The following is a 24,466-nucleotide window of genomic DNA, read 5'->3' on the forward strand; positions in this document are numbered from 1 at the left end:
GCCTATTATTTATCTTTTAAGTTTAATGCTTATAGACTAATTTTACTTAATTACTATTGTCTTTTCTACTAAAAATAGCTAATAATTTGGGGTTAATACATAACTCAATTTAAAACAATGATTTTTACCAAAGAATTTCATTCCTTCTTTAGCTGAAGAATAGGAGAAGGGAAACAAAACCAGAAATAGAAACCAGGATGAACAAACCTTGTCTGTAGAGGTGCTTTGGAATTTTCTTAGACGTGTGTGTGTGTGTGTGTGTGTGTGTGCGCACATGTGTGTCTGTGTATATATTTATTTTTATTTTTTCATTGTTCAGGAAAAAGCCAAAACAATGTTGGACAACATGAGGAAACTGGAGAAAGAACTATTCAAAGAGATGGAATCGATCCTTCAAAACAAGCATCTTGATGTGGATAAAATTGTTAATCTTTTTCCTCAGTGTACAAAAGATGAAATTAGAATTTATAAGTCAAATTTTAGTTCTTAGTGATCACATAAATGGTTAGCAATCTTCCTCAAAGTTATAATCTATTACCTTGGTAAATAATGTAAACTTAGTTTGAGAATATTTGATTATTCTTTAATAGCATTCAAGTGATGCTTGGCTATTAAAACTATATACAACCTTGTTGAAATATTGAGAAATAACATTGAAACTGGACACATATATCATGGATTGCCAGATGATACTTCAGGTACCAACTTGTATTAATTTTTTTAGCCATACACCTTTTAAAAAATCATAATAAATATCTAGTTCTGCATAAAGCATGAAACATTAAAATAATGCAAGTATTTATTATGATTATGAATTGTCCTCAAATAATTAGTTACAATGAGAAAACAGATTTTTCTTTAGTAATGGAAAATATTGTCTTAACCAATGAATTTTTTTGTACTTTAGGCAAGTATTAAGCAGCTCTAACAAAATTTTATAGATTTACACATTGTCTTATTACCAGGTTTTAACTACGCAAATGTTTTATTAAACTCAAACATACTCATGCTCCTTAATGGGCTTTTGGTTAATATTTTTAGAAGAGCTTTCCTAGGAGACTAGGTAATGGAATAAGCCTAGGCCTTAGGAGATACTGTTTTGTTGTCTAAATCTCTCTCATCTTTTACCTCTGTTCATTCAGTGCAAACAGGAATAAGAATGAGATAGTGGTGATGAAATAGAAATACTAGTGTATTACGGGGTTCCCATTGTGGTTAGTATCCATGAGGACACTCGTTTGATCCCTGGCCTCGCTAAGTGAGTTAAGGATCTGGTGTTGCTGTGAGCTGTGGCATAGGTCTCAGACATGGCTTAGATCCCGTATTGCTATGGCTGTGCTGTAGGCCTGCAGCTACAGCTCTGACTAGACCCTTAGCCTGGGAATTTCCATATGCTGCAGGTGTGGCCCTAAAAAAAAAAAAAAGACAAAAAAATAGTGTGTTATGAACATTAAGAAATGTTATAATGTACAATGTATTATGAACATTATAAATGAGTAATAGTATCTACCCAGAGAGTATAAAACTTGTTAAAATTACATAGAGTTTACCAAAGTAGGATTCAAAATATAAACAAATGAAAGATCCAACTCAAAATAATGCTATGTATGTATTGGTTTCTAGAAATTTCCATTTTATTTGAGTACACTATCGTATTTATTGGTAGTTATTGTTGCAATTAGAACTATCATTAAAGTAGTGAATCATTATATTTAAAGAGTATTCAGGAATTTTTTTAAAGTTCTCTCATAAAAATCATAATCTGCCTGAAATTGATTCCTCTTGTCCAGTGCAGGGCCGCTATTACAAAAGAAAAGATACCTGTTTCAAGTATTCAGTTAATTCTGGTTTGCCTTACATATAGTTCAGTGATAGGTTCTTCCTAAATCATGAAGCCACTTGGCTAACCCCCAAGTGGCTCTCCTTTTTAATATGTGAGCAACCTAAGGGTAAGCAGTTCATTGATTGCTCTCTTTTTAAATATGTGAGCAAACTAAGGGTAAGCAGTTCATTTATTTGTTTAGGCACAGAAACGTGAGTCTTATTTCTCTCTCTAGGGCCCACATGTTTTCACTTTCTCCTTTGATAGCACACTAGACCAGACTAGCACCAGGCTTCCACCTGGACCACTGCAGTTAAGTTCTTCTACACCTATTTTTGCTTTTTATCTTCATCCATGTGGGTCACTGCAGCCAGAGTGATTTACTAAAATTTTAAATCTAGCCATGAGTTTCCCTTCTAAAACTTTAGGGGGAAAAAAGAAGACTAATTTTTAGAGCTGTTTTTGCTTTAAAGCAAAACTGAGCAGAAAGTACAGTTTCCATATATCTCCTGTTCCTCTATTCTCCCCCCATCAATATCCCACACCAGAATGGTACATTAATTATAACTGACGGACCCACATTGATAAATCATTATCACCCAAATCCATAATTTACATTAGGGTTCACTCATTGTACATTCTATGAGTTGGGACAAACGTATAATGACGTGTATCCACAATTAGAGTATCATACAGAACAGTTTCACTGCTCTCAATAGCCTCTGTGCTCCACCTATTCATCCCACCTTTCCTAAGCCCCGGCAACCACTCATCTTTTTATAGTCTCCAGAGCTTTGCCTTTTCCAGAATATTATATAGTTGGAATCACACAGTATGTGGCCCTTTCAGATTGGCTCTTTAACTTATGTAATATGCATTTAAGTTTTCCCTTTGTCTTTTTGTAGCTTGATAGCTCATTTCTTTTTAGTGCTGAATAAGATTCCGTTGTCTGGATGTCCTGGTTGCTGAAGGACATCTTGGTTGCTCCCATGTTTTGGCAATTATATGAATAAAGCTACTATAAACATCCGTATACAGAGTTTTGTGTAGACATACGTTTTTAACTCATTTGGGCAAATACCTAGGAGCATGAGTGCTGGAATGCTAATAGTATGTTTAGTTTTATAAGAAACTGCCAAAACTATCTTCTCAAGTAACTACTGTACCATTTTGCATCCCTACCAGCAGGGAATAAAAATTCCTATTGCTCCACATCCTTGGGTATTGTCAGTGTTCTGGATTTTGGCCATTCTAATAGGTATGTATTGGTATCACATTGTTTTCATTTGTATTTTCCTAATGCTATAAGATGCAGAGCATCTTTTAATATGCCATCTGTACGTCTTCTTCAGTGAGATATTTGTTCAGATCTTTTGCTTATTTTTAGAAATCAAGTTGTTCATTTTATTATTGAGTCAAACTCTTCAAAGAGTCATTGAGGAGTTTGCTGATGGCCTAGCGGGCTAAGGATCTGGTGTTATCATTGCTGTGGTTGGAGTTGCTACTGTGGTGTGGGTTTTGATCCCTGCCCCAGGAACTTCCCCGTGCTTGGGGTGTGGCAAAATAAGTCATTGAGATTAAATCCCAATCCAATCCTGCTGATCTACCCCCAGCTATATCTAATTATGCTTTTGTCATTTTGTTTGTAAGTTTCTCTTCTGCCCTTTCAATTCCTTGAATGTGTCTGGTTCCTTCATCATGGCTGTACCCTCTGCTTGTCCCATTCATTTCATGTGTTTTTTATATAAGTAGTTCTTTCCATGCTTTAGAGTTTTGCTGAACCATGACTTCCTCAGGGAAGTTTTCCCCACACACACGATCAAGTAATTTATTCCTTGATGTTTTATACTCTCAGTGCCACATGTGATCCTGATCACAAGTGTAATTAAATGTTTAACATCTGTCTCTCGCAGCAGAATAGAAGGTTTATGATGATAGGAATCACATTTTTCCCCCCACTGTTGTGTGCTCAGTATTCAGCATTGTCTGGCACAAGCTTGATGCTTAATAAACATTTGTTAAAATAATATTCAAGTACTGATGGAAAGAATTTACATAGTCCTCCTCTCTGCCTATAAAGTTGATAAAATTAGCTAGACAGTATGTCTGTACAGTGGTATCCTTTTGTAAGGCTGAGGTCAACCTGTTCCCTTTTCCATATTCAAAATAGAAATAATAATTCCCTAAATAAAAGAATTATTTTATAACACAGCTAGTTAATTTATAAAACATTTTTGGAGACTTTCACTGTTTAAATTCAGTATGGTATTGGGGCTTTGGTGCTTGTGTGAGTAATTTATTCCTTGATGTATACTATAGAAAATTTAAGGTTTCCTTAAATTTCATGTGTTTTTTAAGAGTAAAAAAATTCAGGAGCTGAAATTAAGCTTTTTTTGGGTCAATCCTTAAATGATAATGGTTTATTATTTACATAATAAACCAAGTGAATAATCTAATAAAGTGATTATTGTAGAGACGGCTAGTTTGATCTTTGATGAAAACATCAATTTATACATTAATTTTTCAATAAAAAATTTAGAAATAATTAGGCAGGCTAGAATTTTGGAAATCTAGTTCCTATTTGTAAAATTTGCCCCAAAATAGGTTCTACTGAGTGAATATTTTTTCTTTTTTATTAATTACTTTAGGCTTTTATCATGACAATTGTTAAAAGTTACTGTCTCATCTTTTCCTGAAAAATGATGATAACATTTTTGATTCTAAACTGTTTCTAACCATTACTCATCTCTTGATTAATATGCTTAGTGGTTTAAAGTAATTTTTTACATGATATGAGATATGATGGGGCAAAAACTAGGAGCTGTATTCTATTGCATACATGTAAAATAATAGTTTTATATATATTTTTTGCTTTAGAAATGTACTGATCACAATCCTTATTCTTTAAACGCCAAGCACACTTTATTCTAAAAATATTGAAGTTTAAACACAAGTTAGGTGTGGAATCCCTCATTGAGAACAAAGAAAAGAATATTTGACAATGCTGAAAATTAGTATAAAGGGGGTAGGTTTTAATCAAAACTCCATTAGGTAATTTTCCCAGCTGTGACCTTGCATTTTTTTTTTTTTTTTGGCCACCCAAAAAAAAATGCAGCAGTTCCTGGGCCACCACTCAAACCCAAGCCATAGCAGTGACCTGAGCTACTACAGGGACTAACACTGGATCCTTAACCTGCTGTACCACAAGGGAACTCCAGTGACCCTGCATATTACAAATTATGAAATATGTGAGAAGGACTCTAATGTCATATTGACTCATTAATAAAAGGTTTTTGCTGAGTGAATTACTGGGCAAGGCCTGGTGCACAGATCCTATAGGGTCATGAGGAACACAACAATCTCAGGAGACCCATTTAAGGAAACATTGAAAACCCATGGAAAAGACTTCTCTGATGGCTTCTGCATTATTTTTGAGATTACTCAAAAAAAAAAAAAAAAAAGATGCTGGCAATGCAAGTTAAAAGAGGTATTTTATTGAGAAACTTGCTTTGTTAGTGAGGGAGTAAAAGTTACAAATATTTTCATTTAATAAAATTAGCATATCCTTAATTCTAAAAACATCTCTTAAAAGCCTTCATTATCTAAAACTGCAGATCATTCTCAAGTCAGGGTTTTCTTTTAGTGTTTCTTATGGAAAAAGATACTGCCAATTTCCTTCATGCAAATAATAGAACACATATGGTATGATTTGTTCACAAGCAAAACAAATTCCCCACTTGAGTCTGAATTGCCTGCATGCATATGAATTAATATCGTTATTGCTCTAACTATATAAAAGTCTTCTGGTACAGCAATGAAGCTTTATGATTACTCCTGAGCATTCTGAGAATTATAATGTGGTCATATATATATATATATATTTTTAAAGTTACACAGCAAGATAGTTCTGCTGAAAAACCCCATTCCCTAATTATAACTTAAAATTGGTATAGGTTAATGCTACACATTGATGTATATTTTACTTGTTAAATACACTAGGCTTCCATGCAGGTTTTTTTAAAAATTACATTTTTGTTGCATTAAAAGGGCAATGATTTAACCCTATAAGTTATTTTCTAAATGGCTTCTATACATAAGACACTAAAAGTATGAGACAAATAAATATTTGAAACACTTTTAAATAAGTTAAACTAGTACTGACATTAAGTAGAGGTTCAAAGGTCATATGAATAGACGTCTCCTTAATTGACTCAAGATAAAGCTTTTCTGAGGGCAACACTTAGTAATTTTCAAATTTATAAAATTTTACACATGGATACTTAAAAAAACTAAATTGTAAATGTAAAAGTAGGATGTTAGGCATAGAATTTTAAAAATCTTGGCTTGAATTATACAGGTTTTTTTCTTCTTTTTAGGGAATAAGGTAATAGGGCTATCCTTCTGTATTGAGATGCTTTGTGCAAACACCAGAAATGATATATCAAATGGCAATAATTCTGTTGATAAATTTAATTGGATTTGCCCAAATTATTATTTTTAGTACAAAAGTTAAAGATCAGACTACACTTCTATTGGACTTTAGAGATAATATTACTTATGAAGGTTCTTATTTCCCTCCTAATGGCACAGATTAGTATTTTCGATAGAAAAGCAAGGGACGATAAACCTTAAAAAAGTAGTGCTTGTAGTTTTTAATGAATACTATTTGTGAAGGAAATGGGAAAATAGAATAAGAAGGCCTCTCATTAGAATCATTAAAATACTTATTTAGGAGGTGCTATGAGTAAGTGCAAAGTTGTCATAATTTAAGGTCCATTTTCTGCCAGCAGCACACCTGCCAAATTTGGCAATTTAAAAGAATAGTAAATTGGATGTTGATTTTGAAGTTATAGCACACAATTGCAGGAAGCAATGTTTTAAAATGTTGGCATAATTTTTATAGTAATTATTATATATTCATTATGAGAACTTTAAATTTTGATTAGTTCTCTTTTTCCTAAGTCAGTTTCCTGTGTGTTTTCCATACACATGAAATCACAGAATCATAGCATGGGGTGAGAACATGTCAAATTTTACAGAAGAGGCAAATGATGCTCAGAGAACTTGTGATTTACCCAAGGTCCCGTAGCTAATAAGTAACAGATTTGGGGCCAGAATGTGACTCCATATGGGGTTGTTTCCTTCATAACTTAGGTCTTGGTGGGTGGGGATGAATGCTCAATTTCTTTATATCTTTCTTGTTGGGGAGTGTGTGTATTAGTGGCAGGAGGACTGTGTTCAGGACTCTTTTGAAGAAATCTGTAAAACAAGTACTCATCCCGAAATTCATATTCATTGGTGATATGTTGGATCACTCCCCCTTGCACCAGTCTGTCTCCATATATCACAGCTTCACCACGGTCAGAGGCAAGGCCAACTTCAATTAGCCAGTTCACCAAGTCACAGCCACAGAAGGTCCCAGCAGAAGTCTTTGGACCACACCTGTATGTCAAAGGAATGATTCACCCACATGTTCTGTAAATCTGGTATCAGCACTGCATAATGGAGGACAAGCAAGGAAAAATAGGAGACAGGGAAAGACAGCATGATAGTTAAAAGGTGGCAGGAATGAAACTATTCTGAATATAAAGGGTTTATTAAATCACCTGACTCTAGAAGGACCCACCAGAGAAAAACAAAATATGCCAATAATGCTTGTGAAAACAGAAACACTTAACAAAAATGACTTAGATAATGTAAATGCATCAACAAAGAAATATTCTTTTTAGAGCAGATGGTCTTTTACCATCAGATATATTCTGTAGACAGCTGACTGTTATGTATTTTTATAAGTTGTACTTTTATTTAAAATATAATTGTCTCAGGAACATTAAATAATATTTTTTGCGAGCTCTTAAGTGGCAATTTTTATTAAATTATTCAAATCAAACAGTATTTTCTGCTTATCACAATTCCCACAAATAGCCTTTCTTCTTGTCCTGAGCAAGATAATCTTATTGATGTTTGTTAGGAATTTGCTGCATTAAGAAGCAGGGGCAAGGATATTGAGATCTGTCTTGCTATAAAAGTAAAGTTTTTTTTCATAGTTGTTGATTATGTTCCCCACAGTGTATATTTCATCCCAGTGATTCATTTATTTTGCAGCTGGAACCTCTTAATCTCCTGCATCTGTTTCTTTCTTCCCCTCATACCCTTCCCCTCTGTCAACCACTTGTTTGTTCTCTATGACTCTATTTCTATTTTATTATGTCTGCTCATTTTTTTTTTTAGATTCCGTATATAAGTGAAACCATATAGAATATATCTTTCTCTGTCTTACTTCACTTAGCATAATGCCCTCTAGGTCCATCCATGTTGTTGCAAATGGCAAGATTTCATTCTTTTTTATGGCTGGGTGATATTCCATTGTATAAATATGCCACATCTTTATCCATTCATCTACTGAGGGACACTTAGGTTTTTTTCTTTATCTTGGCTACTGTAAATAATACTGCAATGAACAAAGGGGTATACATATCTTTTCTAATTAGTGTATTTATTCTCTTTGGGTAAATACCCAGGAATGGAATTGCTAGATTATATGGTTCTGTTTTTAATTTTTTGAGGAATGTCTATAAGATTCCTCAATTATTAAAAATTTTTTATTATAAATTTACTTAATTATTGAAAACTTGTCTTCCTAATGCAAATATGGGGTGCCTCAAGTATGAACAAGTAAGCAAGGGAAAGAGAAATTTAAAAAAAATTAAGGAGTTCCCTTGTAGATCAGTAGGTTAAGGATCTGGGATTGTCACTGCTGGGCTATGGTTACAGCTGTGGCTCAGGTTTGATCCCTAGCCTGGGAATTTTTTTTTCTTTTTACAGCCACATCTGCAGCATATGGAAGTTCCTGGGCTAGAGGTCAAATCAGAGTTGCAGCTGCAGTTCTACAGCAACACTAGATCCAAGCTACATCTGCGATCTACACTGCAGCTTGCAGCAATGCCAGATCCTTAACCCATTGAGTGAGGCCAGGGATTGAACCCACATCCTCACAGAGACTATGTCATGTTCTTAACCCAGTGAGCCACAATGGGAACTCCTAGTCTGGGAACTTTTGTATGCCTCGGGCACAGCCAAAAAAAAAAAAGTGAACTCTGTTCATTTTTATACAAATATGCAATAGACAACATGAATCTGTCCACAAGCATTAGTCAAGCTGTAAAACCTAAAGTGCTTGACAATAGGAAACAATGGATGAAAATCAAGATGAAATGAGAAATAGATGAAAAAAAATTTAAACATTTAACCACAAATGAATATATATGAGTTTCATATAAAAATTAGAAAAGAGGTTAATATACAAGAAAAAATTTCTCAAGTATGTAAAATCACAATATTGTAAGATTAGTATTTTACTTAGTAATAAGATATCTTAATTAATTTATGCTTTGTAATTACAAACATCACTTTGAACAAAAGCCTGAATGTTACACCCTGAGTCTGAGCCGCCTTCTGCTGATTAATTTTTAAATTTATAGCCCAACACCTTCTATCCTGACACCAACTGATTAATATTTGCTTCCAAATGACTGATCAGGCAGCTACAACCACGGAGTTGTGCAGAGTGGCAAAGGATATGCCACTGTGCAGGGTTCAGAGCAGTGCCACTACCAGCCCATGCCCATTTACTATCTGGGACGGAGGCAGCTCGGCAGCCCTGCAAATGGCAAGAGCTCTGCTTCCTGACAACTGGCAATCACAGTAGGCCTGGCAGAGCTAACACAGAGATCCTTCTTTTTAATTTTAAAAAACAGTTTTAAATTGTTGAAATGATCCACAGATGGCACTTCGAAATAATTGTGTTTGGCTCTTTGAGGGTGGCAAGCTAATTTTTCTTCATAGCTTACCATTTGCAGAAACTGGGCTAGACCCATCGTATAGATTTTACCATCTAATGCAAACAACCAGTAGAACCAGATATTTTAAAGATGAGGAAAACTAAGGTTTGAAGAGTTAAACTTGCCCAGTGTCACAAAGCTAATAAGTGGAACATCCAGGAATTTAGTTCTTCTAGTATTAGTCCCCACCTAGTGAGTCCCTTTCCATTAGCTATACCAGGATACCTTCTGGTTATATGAAATATAGTGGCATAATATATGTAAATAAATAATCCTGAATGGTAATTTTCAGTTTTACAGTTATAGACATAAATGTACTTAGTTCTTCATATTATGTTTTGATTTTTTTCTCTTTTATGACATCCAGAAATACTAGCACTGTAACATTTATTTATTCTTTTCCTGCTGTATAATCCATACCTGAAGCTTAGAAGCATAAATATGATGTCACAGACTGAAGATTAGGACTTGGGGTGAAAAATAAGCAGCAGAATTAATTGAGACAGAAATTTCTTTCATTTTCTTGGCATTATCATTAGCCAATATGAAATAGCATACCCCTAGGAGATGGGGAATATAAGATCACTTCTAAATACATATGTATCTCAAAATTTTGTGAGAGAGACTAATGGCCAACATGAAGTAAATGTTAAAATTCTGATATATTTTGATTCATTCTAAAGTTTTCATATTTTATATTTTAATCAGAATTTATAGGACATTAAAAAATGTAAAAAATCAAAGTGTATGGCTCTTATACATGCTCTTTCTTAAACTATAAACTGACCCATAGCTATTTTAACTTTTATGTGTATATGTGTTATTCAAAATAACAGTCATGAAGTTAGTCACAAGCACATTAATTAGCCTATTACAAGCCAAACTTAATGATCTAAAATATAATTATCTGGAACCTGTTCTTACCTTCTTTCCCTGACAATGTTTTGGATACAGAGATCACGGTGATAATGGATAAATTGTTGACAGGTCATTTTTATTTCCTCAGGAACAGGAGAACCCCTGTTTTCTGCTGTTTCCTTATTGTTCCATAAGAATTCAAGTCTGAAAACCAAAATTTAAGGAGGCCACTTTTAAGGAAAGAAAAGCCTTCAGAGAGAACCCTTTCTTGCTTATTACTCTATCAACATGGCTGTTCCAGAGCTGTCATTCGCCTCGGCTGTCATCTGCAACACCCAGGCATCCTTAGTCTCTGAAGCAGAAACACATTCAACCTGCATTCAGTTTCCTGTTCAGACTAGGCTGGGGTTGGGTTCTTGAACATTTTCTAAACTGTCTAGACATGTTTGACTCTTTTCAGTTTCTACTAAAAAATGAAGTTCCTTATTTCTACATCATACTGTTTTAAAATGCAAAAGTAACATACAAGTATTTTATTTAATCATTTTCCAATTTTGGTACCAGAGAGACAAATACTGGGATTTGAAGTATAGAACAATTCTGTTTTGCCAGCCCAGACAGTAGATCTGTTGACTTTCTAAACTGATCAACGTCATGAAGCTGATAACTAAGTTTAGTGACTTTTCTATTATACTTTTATTCCTTCATGAAAGGATTATGACCATAGCAACTACATTTTAATAATGATGATGAAAGAAAAGGAGGAGAAAGAACAGTGACCATTTACTGGGCACTTTTAAAAAATTTATTTTATTTTATTTTTTGTCTTTTAGGGCCATACCTGCACCATATGGAGGTTCTCAGGCTAGGGGTCAAATTGGAGCTGTAGCCACTGGCCGACGCCACAGCCACAGCTATGCCAGATCTGAGCTGCATTTTGGCCTACACCACAGCTCATGGCAATGCCAGATCCTTAACCTACTGCTTGAGGCCAGGGATCAAACCCATGTCCTCATGAATACTAGTCGGATTCATTTCTATTGAGCTACAACGGGAACTCCGGGCAGTTTTTATATAGCTAATAGAATAAACTCCATTAGCACTTAACTAGAGTCTACTAATTTTGACTTTGAAAACAAATGAGGAAGTACAATGAATTGTCCCTCCATCTGCTACCTTTTCCTCCCATTCTCAGTTTGGAGTGTTTCCACTTCATTATTTTTCTTTTTCCTTTTTTTTGGCCACACTTGTAGCATGTGGAAGTTCCTGGGCCTGGGATCCAACCCATGCCACGGCAGTGACAATGCCAGACATTTAACCCACTAGACCACCAGGGAACTCCAACTTTATTTTCTTAAAAAATTTTTTACGAATTAATTATTTTTCACTAAGAAATTCCTGACCTGAATTCAAAGAAAATCTTCACCAAGCTAATTAAAAAATTTGAAATTTAAAAAGAAGAAAACTTGAGTTTTCTATAAATTGTCAGTTTGATAGAGAAATCCTGTTGTCCAAGGAGAAAGACAATCAGATATAGACCTTTGGGGGCATATCACCTAATGCTTCCATTTTAAAATACATTTTCAAGTTTCATTTTACTTTATGTAGTTAATGGCATAGATAGAAGGCAGTGTCCATCAATTCTTATTAAAATGCAAATTACAATGTTGGATTAATGATAGTTCTTCCAATATATATGTGCAATTATTTACAACAAATATGTGGATCAACAGATAACCTTTCTGTGGCGTTTAGTTTAACCTTTCTTTGGTCTCTTTGCAATTATTGAAGGTTTAAAAATATCGGTATCTTAATAGAATGGCTTTGTCATCACCTTTACAGTTACAGATTTATTTCAAAACTAAATTTACCTTCTTTTGAAAGGTAGGATGATTAAATGTTTGTCCAATCCAAAGATGCCAAAGGAAATAAATCCCTATGGAAGAAAAAAAAGTTATATTTTATTAGTTCTACAATAAAATTTTAAGACAGAAATAATAGAAGCCAAATAACTTGGTGGTTAGGGAAGTAAACCTCTAGTGATTAGAGCAACATTTTAAATGAAACATACAGGCAGGCCCTCTAAAGTACAGTGTCTGAAGGCAGGTAAAGTCGGTCACCTTTTTTTTTTGTTTGTTTTGCTGTGGTGTGCAGTGGCTTGATGTTTCCAGACTAAGGATTGCATCTAGGCTACGGCAGTGAAAACGCTGAGTACTAGCTACTAGACCACCAGGGAACTTGCTAAAATGCAAATCTTCAATTTTCTACATACCGGCAATTATTTAGGTAGCATTTACATTGTTTTAGGTGTTATAAGTAATTTAGAGATGATTTAAAGGACCCAAGAGGATGTACATGGGTTATATGCAAATACTATGCCACTTAAATAAGGGACTTGAGCATCCATGTATTTTGGTATCTGAGAGGCATCCCGGATGGTACTTGGCTGCCTCTCTCCAATCATTTTCCTAGTAATTATGGTGGGTGATATAAGTGAGTGCTGAGCAACCACACTTGCAAGCTGGCTTACTGAAGAAAAATGAAAACATTTAAGGGCTATGTCGTTTCCCCTTTCTAAAAATAAAATAAAATATCTCCCATTATGCTTAAGTACTTTATTATTTTTCTGTTAAAACTTGAGAAATTATAGAATTAACAAGTACTGCAATATCTGATTATAATGAAGTAACAAAACAAAATTTATCTAAAATGAAATTGGTTAGTGCTTAGGAAAAGGCTTTGAAGAATTTGGAGGCAATAAGACAAACTGGCACCAGATATTAGCCACATATCAGGACAATCATGACTGCCTGAGGAGAAGGGAGGCTGGGAACGCCATTTGTCAGGCACAGAGGGGTAAGGAGCTTAGTGCAGGTTGGCGTGGATGGGGCAGAGAATGCAATAACATGAAGGACCTAGCTGTCTTCACCTCAAATTACAAACCAACAGAAGGGAATGACCTTACTACCACAGCTCCCCAAGAGACACACGGAATGGGAGCAGGTTTTGTATCTGTCTCCCTCCTTTGAATCACTTTAGCCATAAGCTGTGGGGGCAGCATTTCAAATGCAACATTCCTGGCATTAGCTTCTGTTTGTGAAGCTTCATCAGTTCCAGTCCTGGGATGGCTAAGCTTGGAGTGGGCTTTCTGAATGCAAAATGCTTACTGAGACCATGATTCTTTTGTTTAGTAGTTTATAGTTCTTGGGTGCAAAATCAAATTTTGAACAGTATCACAAAATGAGGTGGGCATCAAAGCCTTTCAATGCTCATGTCTGTCTATAATAAACCTGATAGGTCACTTGTCTGTCTAAATATAGCCAATTTTGCTCCCATAAAAATGGCAAAACTGGAAATATTTTGAGAAATTAATATTAGAGAAAAACTTGTAGGAATGTCTACTGATGAATGTTAACTAACTCATATGGCCAATTATTTCAGGTTTAATAGGCAAACCCAGTGATTTCAAGTACTGTATTTTTTTTCAATACAGTACTTAATCTGGGGACTAATATTCTCTAATTACAAAGTAAGGGATTGAAATAAAATATTTTCACATAAAATATTTTCTCAGTATGTAAAATATCATTTATCCTTAAATATCCATTTTAATAGTGATAAAGACAACAGCACCTATTATATTCTTCATGGAATTTTAGTTTCTAAATTTTAAATTGGATGTGATGTCTGCCCTGCAGATATTACTGTGATATTTAAATAATTAATATAAAATGCTTTAAAATGTTTGGCATATAGTAGTCTCTCAAGAAATGGTAACTACTATCCTTGGTCAGATTTTATTGTATATCACATGATTTTTTTTTTTTTTTGGTCTTTTTTAGGGCTGCACCCACAGCATATGGAGGTTCCCAGACTAGGGGTAGTGTTGGAGCTGCAGCTGCTAGCCTATGCCACAGTCATAGCAATGTGGGATCCAAGCCATGTCTGCGACCTACACCACAACTCAGGGCAATGCTGGAACCTTAGCCCACTGAGTGAGGCCAGGGATCGAACCCTCATCCTCAAGGATACTAGTCAGATTCATTTCTACTGAGCCAAGATGGGAACTCCTATTTATATACCACATGATTTTTTAAAAAAATTTGCATACCTATAGTTGAAGAAACATCAAAATGTAAATGAGGTGATGTGCATTAAAATAAGTGCTAAACTAAAGGCTCAGAGAAGTTGAGACTTTTTCCAAAGTAACTTATTAAGGACACAACAAAGTTTAAAAAGAACTTGGAACATCTTGTTCCTGCTTAAATTATCACTCTTTATCTCAAAACCAAAGCAAAAAACTATTTGGTATTTCTGACTGAAACACTCAGTGTGCATTCTGATGACTTTAACCAATATAGTAATTCATTTCTACGAGGAGATAGGCAGCAGCTGTCAGCTGTCACACATACCAGCAGCTGGCAAACAAACTCAACCTTTTCGATTTAAAGGAAAACAAAAACATCTGCCACCCCTCACCCCTCCAAATCAAACCATCTAGGAAAACCAAAACCCCTCAAAGTTCTCAATAAATAAATACCTGGCCAAAGTTAAACACAGCACAGAAAAACTGTAACTCTACATATAGTCTTCCAGGCTCTTGGTTGAATAGCCACCATAAACAACTGGAAAGATTCTATAAAGGAAGGAGAAAACAGTATTTTAAAATGAAGCAAGCTAATCATTTCTCCCCATCCAGAACACAGTACAATAACTTATCTACTTAATAATTAGGAAGAAAAGGACTAAAGGGAAAAACACTGAGAGAATATAGAGGCTTTGTCTTTCAAACAAGAGGTTTCAACCTCTCTTCTTGACAGATGTCATTCAAATAGCATCTATTCTGATCAGATTTGAAGCAAGAAGACATGAGCCATAATACAAGAAGCTTACATAATACATCAGAATTTCGAATAGCCTGAGACAGGTCTGATTTTAAAATTAGTTCTACACAGTGAAAACAATCACATCACCATGCAGCAATTCTTGGCAGCATTTCTTTTTGATTTTTGTTCTTAAACAGCAGTTAAAATGGTGCTGGCTGATCTGATTCTATATAATGAGCATTCCAGTGTGAAAAGGATAAGATGGTTTCTTCATAGGTTATATGGTCCATCTCCCATCACTAGACAAGTTATGTTTGAACTATTGCAAAGAATTATATAGTAACTAGTAATTCATGAAAGAGGACACAGGACTAATTTAAAAAACCCTTTAGTAATCAAATAAATGCATTTAAAACTGAAGTGCTATATTTCACTTATAAAATTATCAAATTAAAAAATTTATAATATTTGAATTTTGTTGGTGAGAGTACTTTACAAATCTATACTGCTCCTTTGGAAAACAACTTAGTAGACTGCATCCCAAGACACAAAAATATTCATACTCCTTGATTCAGGTTTCCCAACTTTAGAACCTATTATAAGGAAATATACTTCATGGAGATGTTTATTAGAGTGTTCTAATAAATTGTTCTAATGCATTAGAAACAATTCATAAGAAGTGGTTGAGTAAATTATAACGCATATCTTTGGTTTATTGAGGAGGCATTTAAAGTAACATTTATAAACACTTTGTAGCAAGATGAAAATGTTTGACACTAGTCACAAAGCAGGATATAGATCTGTATGTATCATTAGAGCCATTAAAAATGTATCAAAAAGGCAGGAGTATGATGCATATTTTTCTCTTTTCTCTACTTTGTAAGTATCCATTATCTGAAGTGGTTATGTTATTTTCCTAAGGTAAAATTATTTTTACAAATTTACCTGAGGACTATCTTCTGAGAGACCATGTAGGCATTTATCCACTAAAGTCAGTCAAGAAATATGCTAGGAGTAAGAGACCTCGTACACATCATGGAGATACCAGGTTTTACCAAATTCTAAGTTCAAAGTGTAGGATAAGTAAGTATTCTAAGCAAAATAAGGTATTAGAACACTTAGGCAACAAAGTAATGTGAATTATTCATTCTTTTTTTTCCCCTAAATCGTTTAGCTCAAGATTAGAATTCAGATGGCCTAGCTGCCACCCCTTGGGAAATATCACTAAGTTTCTCCAAGATGCTGACAAAAAAAACCCTTTGCCAAACATTTAAAGAAATGGCCCCCAAACAAAATCAGAAGAAACATTTACAGCAAACAGGCCAATGATGAGAAGTAAACACAGCAACACATGTCGTGTCAGTTGCTGGTCTCCAGTCTGTAGATACAGCTCTTCTTCCTGGGCTAATATGCAGCTCTGGGAGTTACAGCGACTCACACAATGTTCATCTATAAAACAGTAAGTACAACAATTTGTAATCAGAGCTTTTTATTTGAATGCATTTTAAATTCATAATGACTTCCTAAACAAACCACTGCATATGCACATTCAGCCCAGAATCAGTATATTATTTTAGATGAAGTCTGAGGAAGGCTCCTTCATGTTGTTTTCGAAGAGTTCTGCTTGTAGAGTGTTTTTATCCAAAAAACAAAAAACAAAAATCAAGTAGCATACAATAGTTCCTGTCTACACTATTCAACAATGTAACACACACACACAGTTTTTTAAAGCTAAATTAGTTAACTCAAGTTTCAAGGCTACACCTTGGGTCACAAATACCCTATTTTGGCTAATAGCTAAACAGATTTCCTACTACGACTTGCCTTTCATTAAATAGTTTAATATTTGCCTTAGAAAAGATTTTTAAGTAACCACATAAAAAACATTTACACACTTTGTTCTGTTCACATATGAAACTAAGTCCAAATCACAAGTGTGACTCTTCTCTGGCCTAAAAGAAGGTGAGGGGGCTTTCACAAGAAACCTTTACTCTCCCACTTCAGCTCCATTGTACCTGCGGCATCAAAAGCAAGGGAAAACTTTTTTACAAAATAGATGTTAGTCTAACATACATTTTTATTACAAAAAGGGATTAAAAAACACTTTACAGCTCTACCCTCAAGCTAACAAAGAACATATACAACCATTAGACATGGTCTGCATAATAGCTTATGGCATTGTAAAAAGTTCACAATAAAAGGAGGTAAAAAGCAAAAAGAAAGCAGGCCACCAGACTGTCTCTGTAGCAGGATCCTGTTTTATAACAATTATTTGTATATATCTTGGTGTAGAAAAATTCTAGCTGTATATATAATAAATCTGGTCTTAAAATATTATATGCAAATATTATAAAAATGATAAAAATTAATTTTATTATATTTAATTTGCCTTTTTTACACATTGCAATATTTATTTTGCCTTTGTGCCGTGGCAGTGTTTTGGGGATAAGGAATTTTATATTGTTAAACTCTAAAAATCCTCATTTGTCCATGGTTTGATTTCCTCTGAACTTTATTTCAAGCTTAGGAATGATACTAAATGATGTGAGCAGATGAAGTCCATAGATGATGGCTCTCATTCTATATAATTTTTGTAAAATACTATCAGAAAATCTAAGAAGCCCTTACAATTTGAAGATTTTCCAGGAATCATCCTTATTAATGGAGAAAGGGCATATAAGCAAATTGTAACGTTATCTGGGGAGGCAAAAAAAAGTTGTTGAATCAAAGCACATTGAATTTGTTAATGGACTTTATTTTTAGGTCTATTGTGTAGGGAGAAAAAAGTAAGCAGGGAAGCCTTGGGAATTCTGATGTAAAGAAATATTAGCTTTAGAAAAGGGGCACACAAATGAAACTCAAAACACATGTAACTGAAAGCCAAGAGGGGTCTCCTATTGAAAGTCAGTGAAGGCCCAACATCTGATGTATTTTTACTTGTTTCTAAGGAAACGTGGATTCTACCATTTAAGTTTCATTCTTAGCCAGCAAATAGCAGCCAAGTATAAATCCCACTGAATAATAAAAACTACTACTACTGCTACTACTATTTTTTTAAATATAGTAGCTTTATTGAGGTATGATTCACATAACAAATCACCAATTTATAGTGTACAATTTGAAATTTTTGTACATTGACAGAATTGTACAACCATCACCATAATTGATTTTAGAATATTTTTAATCATTCCCCAAAGAAAGCTGTATTCATTAGCTCCCATCTCCTCTCTGCTGGCCCAAGTCAACCACTAATCTATTTTCTCTCTTTATAGATTTTTGTTTTTATAAATGGAATCATGTAATATGTAGCCTTTTGTGACTGGCTTCTTTGACTTATAATGTTTCATATGATGTTTCACATTTATCTGCGTTGTAGGGTGTATCAGTACTTCTTATGGCAGAATCCACTGGATGGATACACCACATTTTATTTTTTTCATTTTGCAAAGTTTTATATTTAATAAGTATCTAGTTTCTACACCACTAACTGTGCTAAGTGATTTGCATATATCATTTCTTATAATCCTCACATTTCTTATATAAGAACATCAACAACAGTACAATACAGTTGACAAATGCTCCATCGTAAAGAGGACTTTTTAGGGTTTCACATTCTACTTTTGATTAAAAATAAGCATAATCAACATAATGAAGGAACACTGCAATTACACATAAATGTGGTCAGTTGTTTTAAATAACTTTCAGACCACAAATGTGCTTCAGTCTCTTTATATGCCAAAAGGTTATTATTTTAAAATATTATTTTATAAGAAAGGGCATATTTAAAGTATATAGGTTCTGGAGTTTCTGTTGTAGAAACGAATCCAATTAGGAACCATGAGGTTGCAGGTTCGATCCCTGGCCTCACTCAGTGGGTTAAGGATCCGGCGTTGCCGTGTGCTGTGGAGTAAGTTGCAGACGTGACTCGGCATAAGTTGCTGTGGCTCTGGCATAGTCTGGCAGCTGTAGCTCCAATTACACCCCTAGCCTGGGAACCTCCATATGCCATGGGTGTGGCCCTAAAAAGCATAAAAAAAAAAAATACAGGTTCAGGATGTATTTAAGCACTAATTACTTAGTCCTGGTCCTGGTGGAATGGAGTAGGGGTAAAGTCTCAGCTTCTAAAACAAAAAGAGCCCTCCCTCTAAAAAATGGCCCTAAGGCAAATTTCTTAGAATTATCACTCAGGTTAAATTTATTGGAAAATTTCTACACATGCATGTGTGTGTGTGTGTGTGTGTGTGTGTGTGTGTGTGTGTGTGTGTGTGAGAGAGAGAGAGAGACAGAGAGATACTGCTGATTACTATTTCATAAAAACTTTAATTAAAAAAATAAGTATCCTTTCTCTGAATGCTTACTGTACTCTGTACTTTCCTCCATCTTATTTGAGTATATGTTCCAGCTTCTATAGAAATTCTGTGTAGAGCTCTTTGAAGGTATAAGCATAAAGAATCTTTCATTCCTAATGCCCATCCTCAGAGCCCAGAGGCACTTACTTTTCTCAAATGAAGGAGTCACAGGCCCACTGGTGCTTATGTTTGCTACTGGCTCTGTAGATGGGCAGCATAACTCACCATTGCCCATGGAGCAGGAGCAGCAACCTATATAAATAAAATAACATGTGAGGGTAGAGTCCAACCACAACGGAAGGACAAAGAGATGCCAATAAAACAAACCCAAACCAAAAAGGCCCCCAAACCCCAAACTCATTTTCCATACAGCCTCAATGAAAATATTTTCATATTTTCACTATCTATCAAAAGTGATTCAGATGTACTTATATACAGATGTTAACTTTTAAAGGGCGGCAAAGAATCAGATCCTTTACATATTGTCTTTTCTTTGCAAGAGACAAGGAAAATGTTTTTGTTTGTTTTTCATTTTTTTGTTTCTTCTTAAGGAAAATATTTTTATCCATGCTGTTTCATTAGTTTCCACTATGCTTTGGGAAAAAAGAATTTGAACATTTTCCTAAAATACAGACTTGATTTCATCACTCCTTAAAAACATGCAGAATGCTCTATTGCTTACTGCAGTTCATTCAAACTCCTTAGCCTGAATTTGAAAGCTCTCTAGAACTTGGCTCCTCTCTCCCTATCCAGCCACTCCCACTATTTAATAAAGGCCCTTTTTTCGGGACAATTTTTTAGTGTCCTCTGCAAACGCCATGCTTATTTAGGTGCTTAGGCCAAGTCCGACATGGAATTCATCCAAACCCTCTCCTGTAAGTTTAGCTCAAAACTCACTTCTTTCAAGAACATGTCTCCTACTAGTTTAGAGGATGCAGTAAAGGCAGTTGTATTCTTTTTTATTTTTAAATATATACTGCTAAAAATCTCTTGCTGCTTAAAAGTGGATTGGTTTACAGAAGTCACACTGAGACACCTGCTATGGAGCTGTAATTTTACCTCTGTATAGTCACAGAACTGCATGCAGTGTCCTTTAAAACATTTTACATGTATATGAACATGGTGTCCCTTGACATGGCAGTTTTCCCCTTCACATGTAAGTATATGTAAGTAACCCATTAGCCTTCTCATTTATGTATGTATGTAGCTCAGTAATACACTATGCTTATTTATTATTATTTATTGTTTTTTTCATTTTACCCTTTGAACTCCTTCACCCATTTCTCCTACCCTCTACTTCCCACCTCTGGCAATCACCAATCTTCCAGTCTTGTTCTTAGTATCTATGAGCTTCTTTTTTGTTTTGTTTTTAATATTCCACATATAAGAGAGATCATACGGCCTTTTATTAACTGAACCTTTGATCTCATATTAAAATAGGTTAATTTTCCTTTCAATTATAATTACACATTTATGTGTAAATCATGTGTCTCTGACAAATATATATTGAGAGGCAGAGGTGAGTGAACTATTTTGGATTACTGAGATTTGGGGAGGCCAGGCTAGACGTCTTATGTGTTATGTGTTAATACTACTATCAAAACAGAAGAGAGCAAGCTTTGGAGGAGGAAAATAACCAAACAGGTTTAAAAACCTTCTTCCTAGGAACATGGATGATAAGGCAAATAAACAAGTACTTTACCATGGCAGTTTTCAGGGTAGCTTCAGAAAATCAGGGTGTATCTTATCAACCCATCCATCCACTTAAATATTACTAAACATGTATAGGATGCCTGACACCATGCTAGGTGCTGAGCTATATAATGATAATGATGGGTAACTCACTCAGCACTTACCATCTAGTAGGTTATACTGATAACTTAAAAAACAATTATAAAGCAGTGAGATAAGAGAAGGAAGTAAAAACATTGCAGAAGGTTTCCTATGGAGATAAACAATAGCTGTCTTCTGGCTCTCCATTCATTTATACTAAAGACGGCTAGTTTTCCTGCTGGTGATGACTGTGACAGGATTACAGAACATCTAGGACACTGTTTATTTGCTATTTTTAAAGGACAGGTAAAGACGTAGCAGCAAAAGTCTCTGGGCTTGACACTTAGTTTAGGACAACCCACACACATTGTGGGCCTTTTGTGGCCGGTTGTAAAACATTTGCAGAAGACATAGAGAGCCAGCCTGAAGTGGTAGTCTTTGAGCCCTGTCCAAAGGTATACAGTAGATGGGTTTATAGGTTAAATATAGGAGTCCACAAAGAAAGTGAGGAAGCAAAGGATGCTGGGCATGATCAGAAAGTACTCTGTTCTTAGGAAAAGTGGCTTTTAAAGTTTTAGTGAAAAGTGGCTTTTAAAGTTTTAGTGAAAACATACACATAATCCATGACCTTCCACTTTATTTTATTTATTTTTTTTATTCTTTTGCTTTTTAGGGCCACACCTATGGCACACGGAAGTTCCCAGCTGCATTTGCCAGCCTACACCACAGCCATAGCAATGCCAGATCACAGCCGCGTCTGCAACCTACACCACAGCACATGGCAACGCTGAATCCTTAACCGACTGGGTGAGGCCAGGGATCAGACCTACATCCTCACAGGTACTAGTCAGGTTCATTATCACTGAGGCACAATGGAAACTCCCAAGCTTCCATTTTAAAAGAGAAAATGGTCAAGAGGATTCACAAGAATGAAATTCTGATGATATAGTCACAAAGGATCTAACAAAGAAATTAGCGAGCACCATAAATAAAATTCCTTCAATAAAATGAATGAAAGAGGCCTGATTGAAGCAGAGTTAATGTAAATCTTTAGTTGGCAACCTGCACTACAGTCTTAGGTAGTGAGATCCCTACAGTCCTACACTGTGGGTATTACCAGCATCGAATATGGAAACCAAGGCACAGGGAACCTGTCCAAGATCCAGTAATAGTAAATTGTGCGGTCAGGGCTTGAACCCAGGCAGTCTGGCTCCAGATCCCTGTTTTTAACCCCCCTGCTACCTATTTCCAGTTTGGGACGAAGGAAGGGAGAAAAGAAGGAAAGAAATGTAAGATGGTAAGATATGTGGGATTTTCATCCTTTTAAGATAAAGACAGTGTAAATGTTTTTTAAATCTTTTTGCTCATTCTTTACTCACTGATGTTTACAACGAATAGTTTTAAGATTAGTCATCTATCTCTCTCCTCCATAAACTCTATAAACAAAATATGTGCCATCATTTACACCTCCTGGCCCAATGGTTTATGTTTATGAAATGTGCATGAACCAACGACTCCAAAATGCATACTCTATTGCTGAGTCCCCCTCATGGACCAAAGCAAACCTTGTAACAACTGTTAACACTTATTAATAAAGTCACTGGTTAGGGTCATATTTTCATTTATACCAAGGATTGCCAAACATTTTCTATAAAGGGCCAGATGATAAATATTTTAGGCTTTGCAATCAACTGGGTCTTTGTTGAACAGCTCAAGTCTACCTATAATATAGCATGGAAGTAGCCATAAACAATACATAAATAAATGAGCATGGCTATGTTCCAATAACATGTGATGGACACTGAAATTTAAATTTCACATGACTTTCAAATATCACAAAATGTTTTTTTTAGTATTCAAAACATTTTAAATCTTTAAAATTTTTTTCTTCAACACTTCAAAAATATAAAAGCTATTCTAGTCTCTTGGGCCATACAAAAACTGGTAGTGGACGAGATTTAGCCTGCTGACTGTGGATTGCTAACTCCTAACCTACACCATTGACCCTGCTTCATCAAGCCTCTTCACTTCATTTTATGATGGTTTTTGCCTGATGCAACATTGTTAAATTGACAAATGGGAGGTGCTTAGTTTCCTAGAAAGGGCCTTCCTTCAGTTGTTACTTTTTTCTAAACTGTCAGGTCAGAGAAAGTTTTAGGGTTTAACAAAAGTTTATCCTCACAAAAGATTTATAAATTATCTAATGAATGAACTTGCAAGCTCTTTCTATTACTATGATTCATTCTTCATTTCACAAATACCTGTGATATTCAAGAGAGTTCAAGGAAGTTCCCTTAAACAAAACATTTAGGATACATGCTATACAGGCATGTAAGAGTTTTGTTAATATTTAAGAATCATACTTGTTTCTGGGATAGAACTTGTAAAAGGTTTGGGTTCATCTATCGGCGCTGGAGTCTCCTCAAAAGCAGTGTTCCCAGGCTCTGGTGCTTTGTGGTCTTGAGACTGGCCAAAACCTTCATAGCGTCCTGCTTGCGAGGTGCGGTTCATACACATGAGTGATATGCCGGCTATGACAATGCTGCAGAATAGGGTGACTGCTGTGATGATCATCTGCCAATGTTGCAAAGAGATTTTAGGCCACTTTTCACAGTCTCAGTTTGATAATCTTAATATGCTAGGTTAAGGGCACTTTTTTGGTGGAAAATGCATTATCTCCGTAGCTATAAATGCTTTACAACAGTGGTTCTTTTAAAAAACAAAACAAAACAAAAAAACCAAAAAACAAACAAACAAAAAGGAAGGTTTGGAAGAAATATAAATTACTTGCAAAGAAATTAGGGTTTGCTTATAATCAAATGACATTTCTAGATGCTTCTTTCATTATACATCATGTCACTGCTTTCCTCCACAAGTAATCTAAATGATTGCCTTTAAACTTTTTCTTTACTTCAAAAATTTTGCTTGCTTTAATACATAGTTCAAGTGTACTTCAACTAAAGACTCTGTTATCAATGACAATAATAAAAATAAATA

General features: G+C 35.0%; 2 protein-coding genes and 1 long non-coding RNA gene across 26 annotated transcripts in view; 2 read left to right on the plus strand and 1 right to left on the minus strand.

Annotated features, from left to right (window-relative positions):
- Positions 1-2,855, plus strand: part of SCRN3 (secernin 3) — a 39,423-nt gene extending 36,568 nt beyond the window's left edge. For all 12 annotated transcript variants that reach the window (XM_084999546.1, XM_021074978.2, XM_021074981.2 and 9 more), the window contains one exon: positions 320-2,855. In XM_084999546.1, the coding sequence (XP_084855672.1) occupies positions 320-490 (171 nt within the window). In that variant the 3' untranslated portion in view covers positions 491-2,855. The remainder of the gene's footprint in view (positions 1-319) is intronic.
- Positions 2,856-3,004: 149 nt separating this feature from the next.
- Positions 3,005-16,813, plus strand: LOC146395987 (uncharacterized). Its single transcript, XR_014829603.1, has 2 exons — positions 3,005-3,080; positions 16,522-16,813. It is a non-coding gene; the product is annotated as an uncharacterized LOC146395987 (long non-coding RNA).
- Positions 5,295-24,466, minus strand: part of GPR155 (G protein-coupled receptor 155) — a 44,751-nt gene continuing 25,579 nt past the window's right edge. For 7 of the 13 annotated variants that reach the window (XM_013990589.3, XM_003133486.6, XM_084999540.1 and 4 more), the window contains 7 exons: positions 23,833-24,043; positions 19,844-19,948; positions 16,660-16,796; positions 15,062-15,157; positions 12,393-12,457; positions 10,588-10,725; positions 5,295-7,264 (listed from right to left, as the gene is read on the minus strand). In XM_013990589.3, coding sequence (XP_013846043.2) covers positions 6,973-7,264; positions 10,588-10,725; positions 12,393-12,457; positions 15,062-15,157; positions 16,660-16,796; positions 19,844-19,948; positions 23,833-24,043 — 1,044 coding nt within the window. In that variant the 3' untranslated portion in view covers positions 5,295-6,972. Of the gene's footprint in view, positions 7,318-10,587; positions 10,726-12,392; positions 12,458-15,061; positions 15,158-16,659; positions 16,797-19,843; positions 19,949-23,832; positions 24,044-24,466 lie in introns of all 13 variants that reach the window. The other 6 variants (XM_084999541.1, XM_013990590.3, XM_084999544.1 and 3 more) reach the window with 1 other exon arrangement.

Source organism: Sus scrofa, chromosome 15 (genome assembly GCF_054392235.1).
Source record: "Sus scrofa isolate SSC_HxYL_T2T_F1_AM1 chromosome 15, Sscrofa_HxYL_maternal_Yorkshire_Landrace_v2.0, whole genome shotgun sequence".
Classification (NCBI taxonomy): Eukaryota; Metazoa; Chordata; class Mammalia; order Artiodactyla; family Suidae; genus Sus; species Sus scrofa.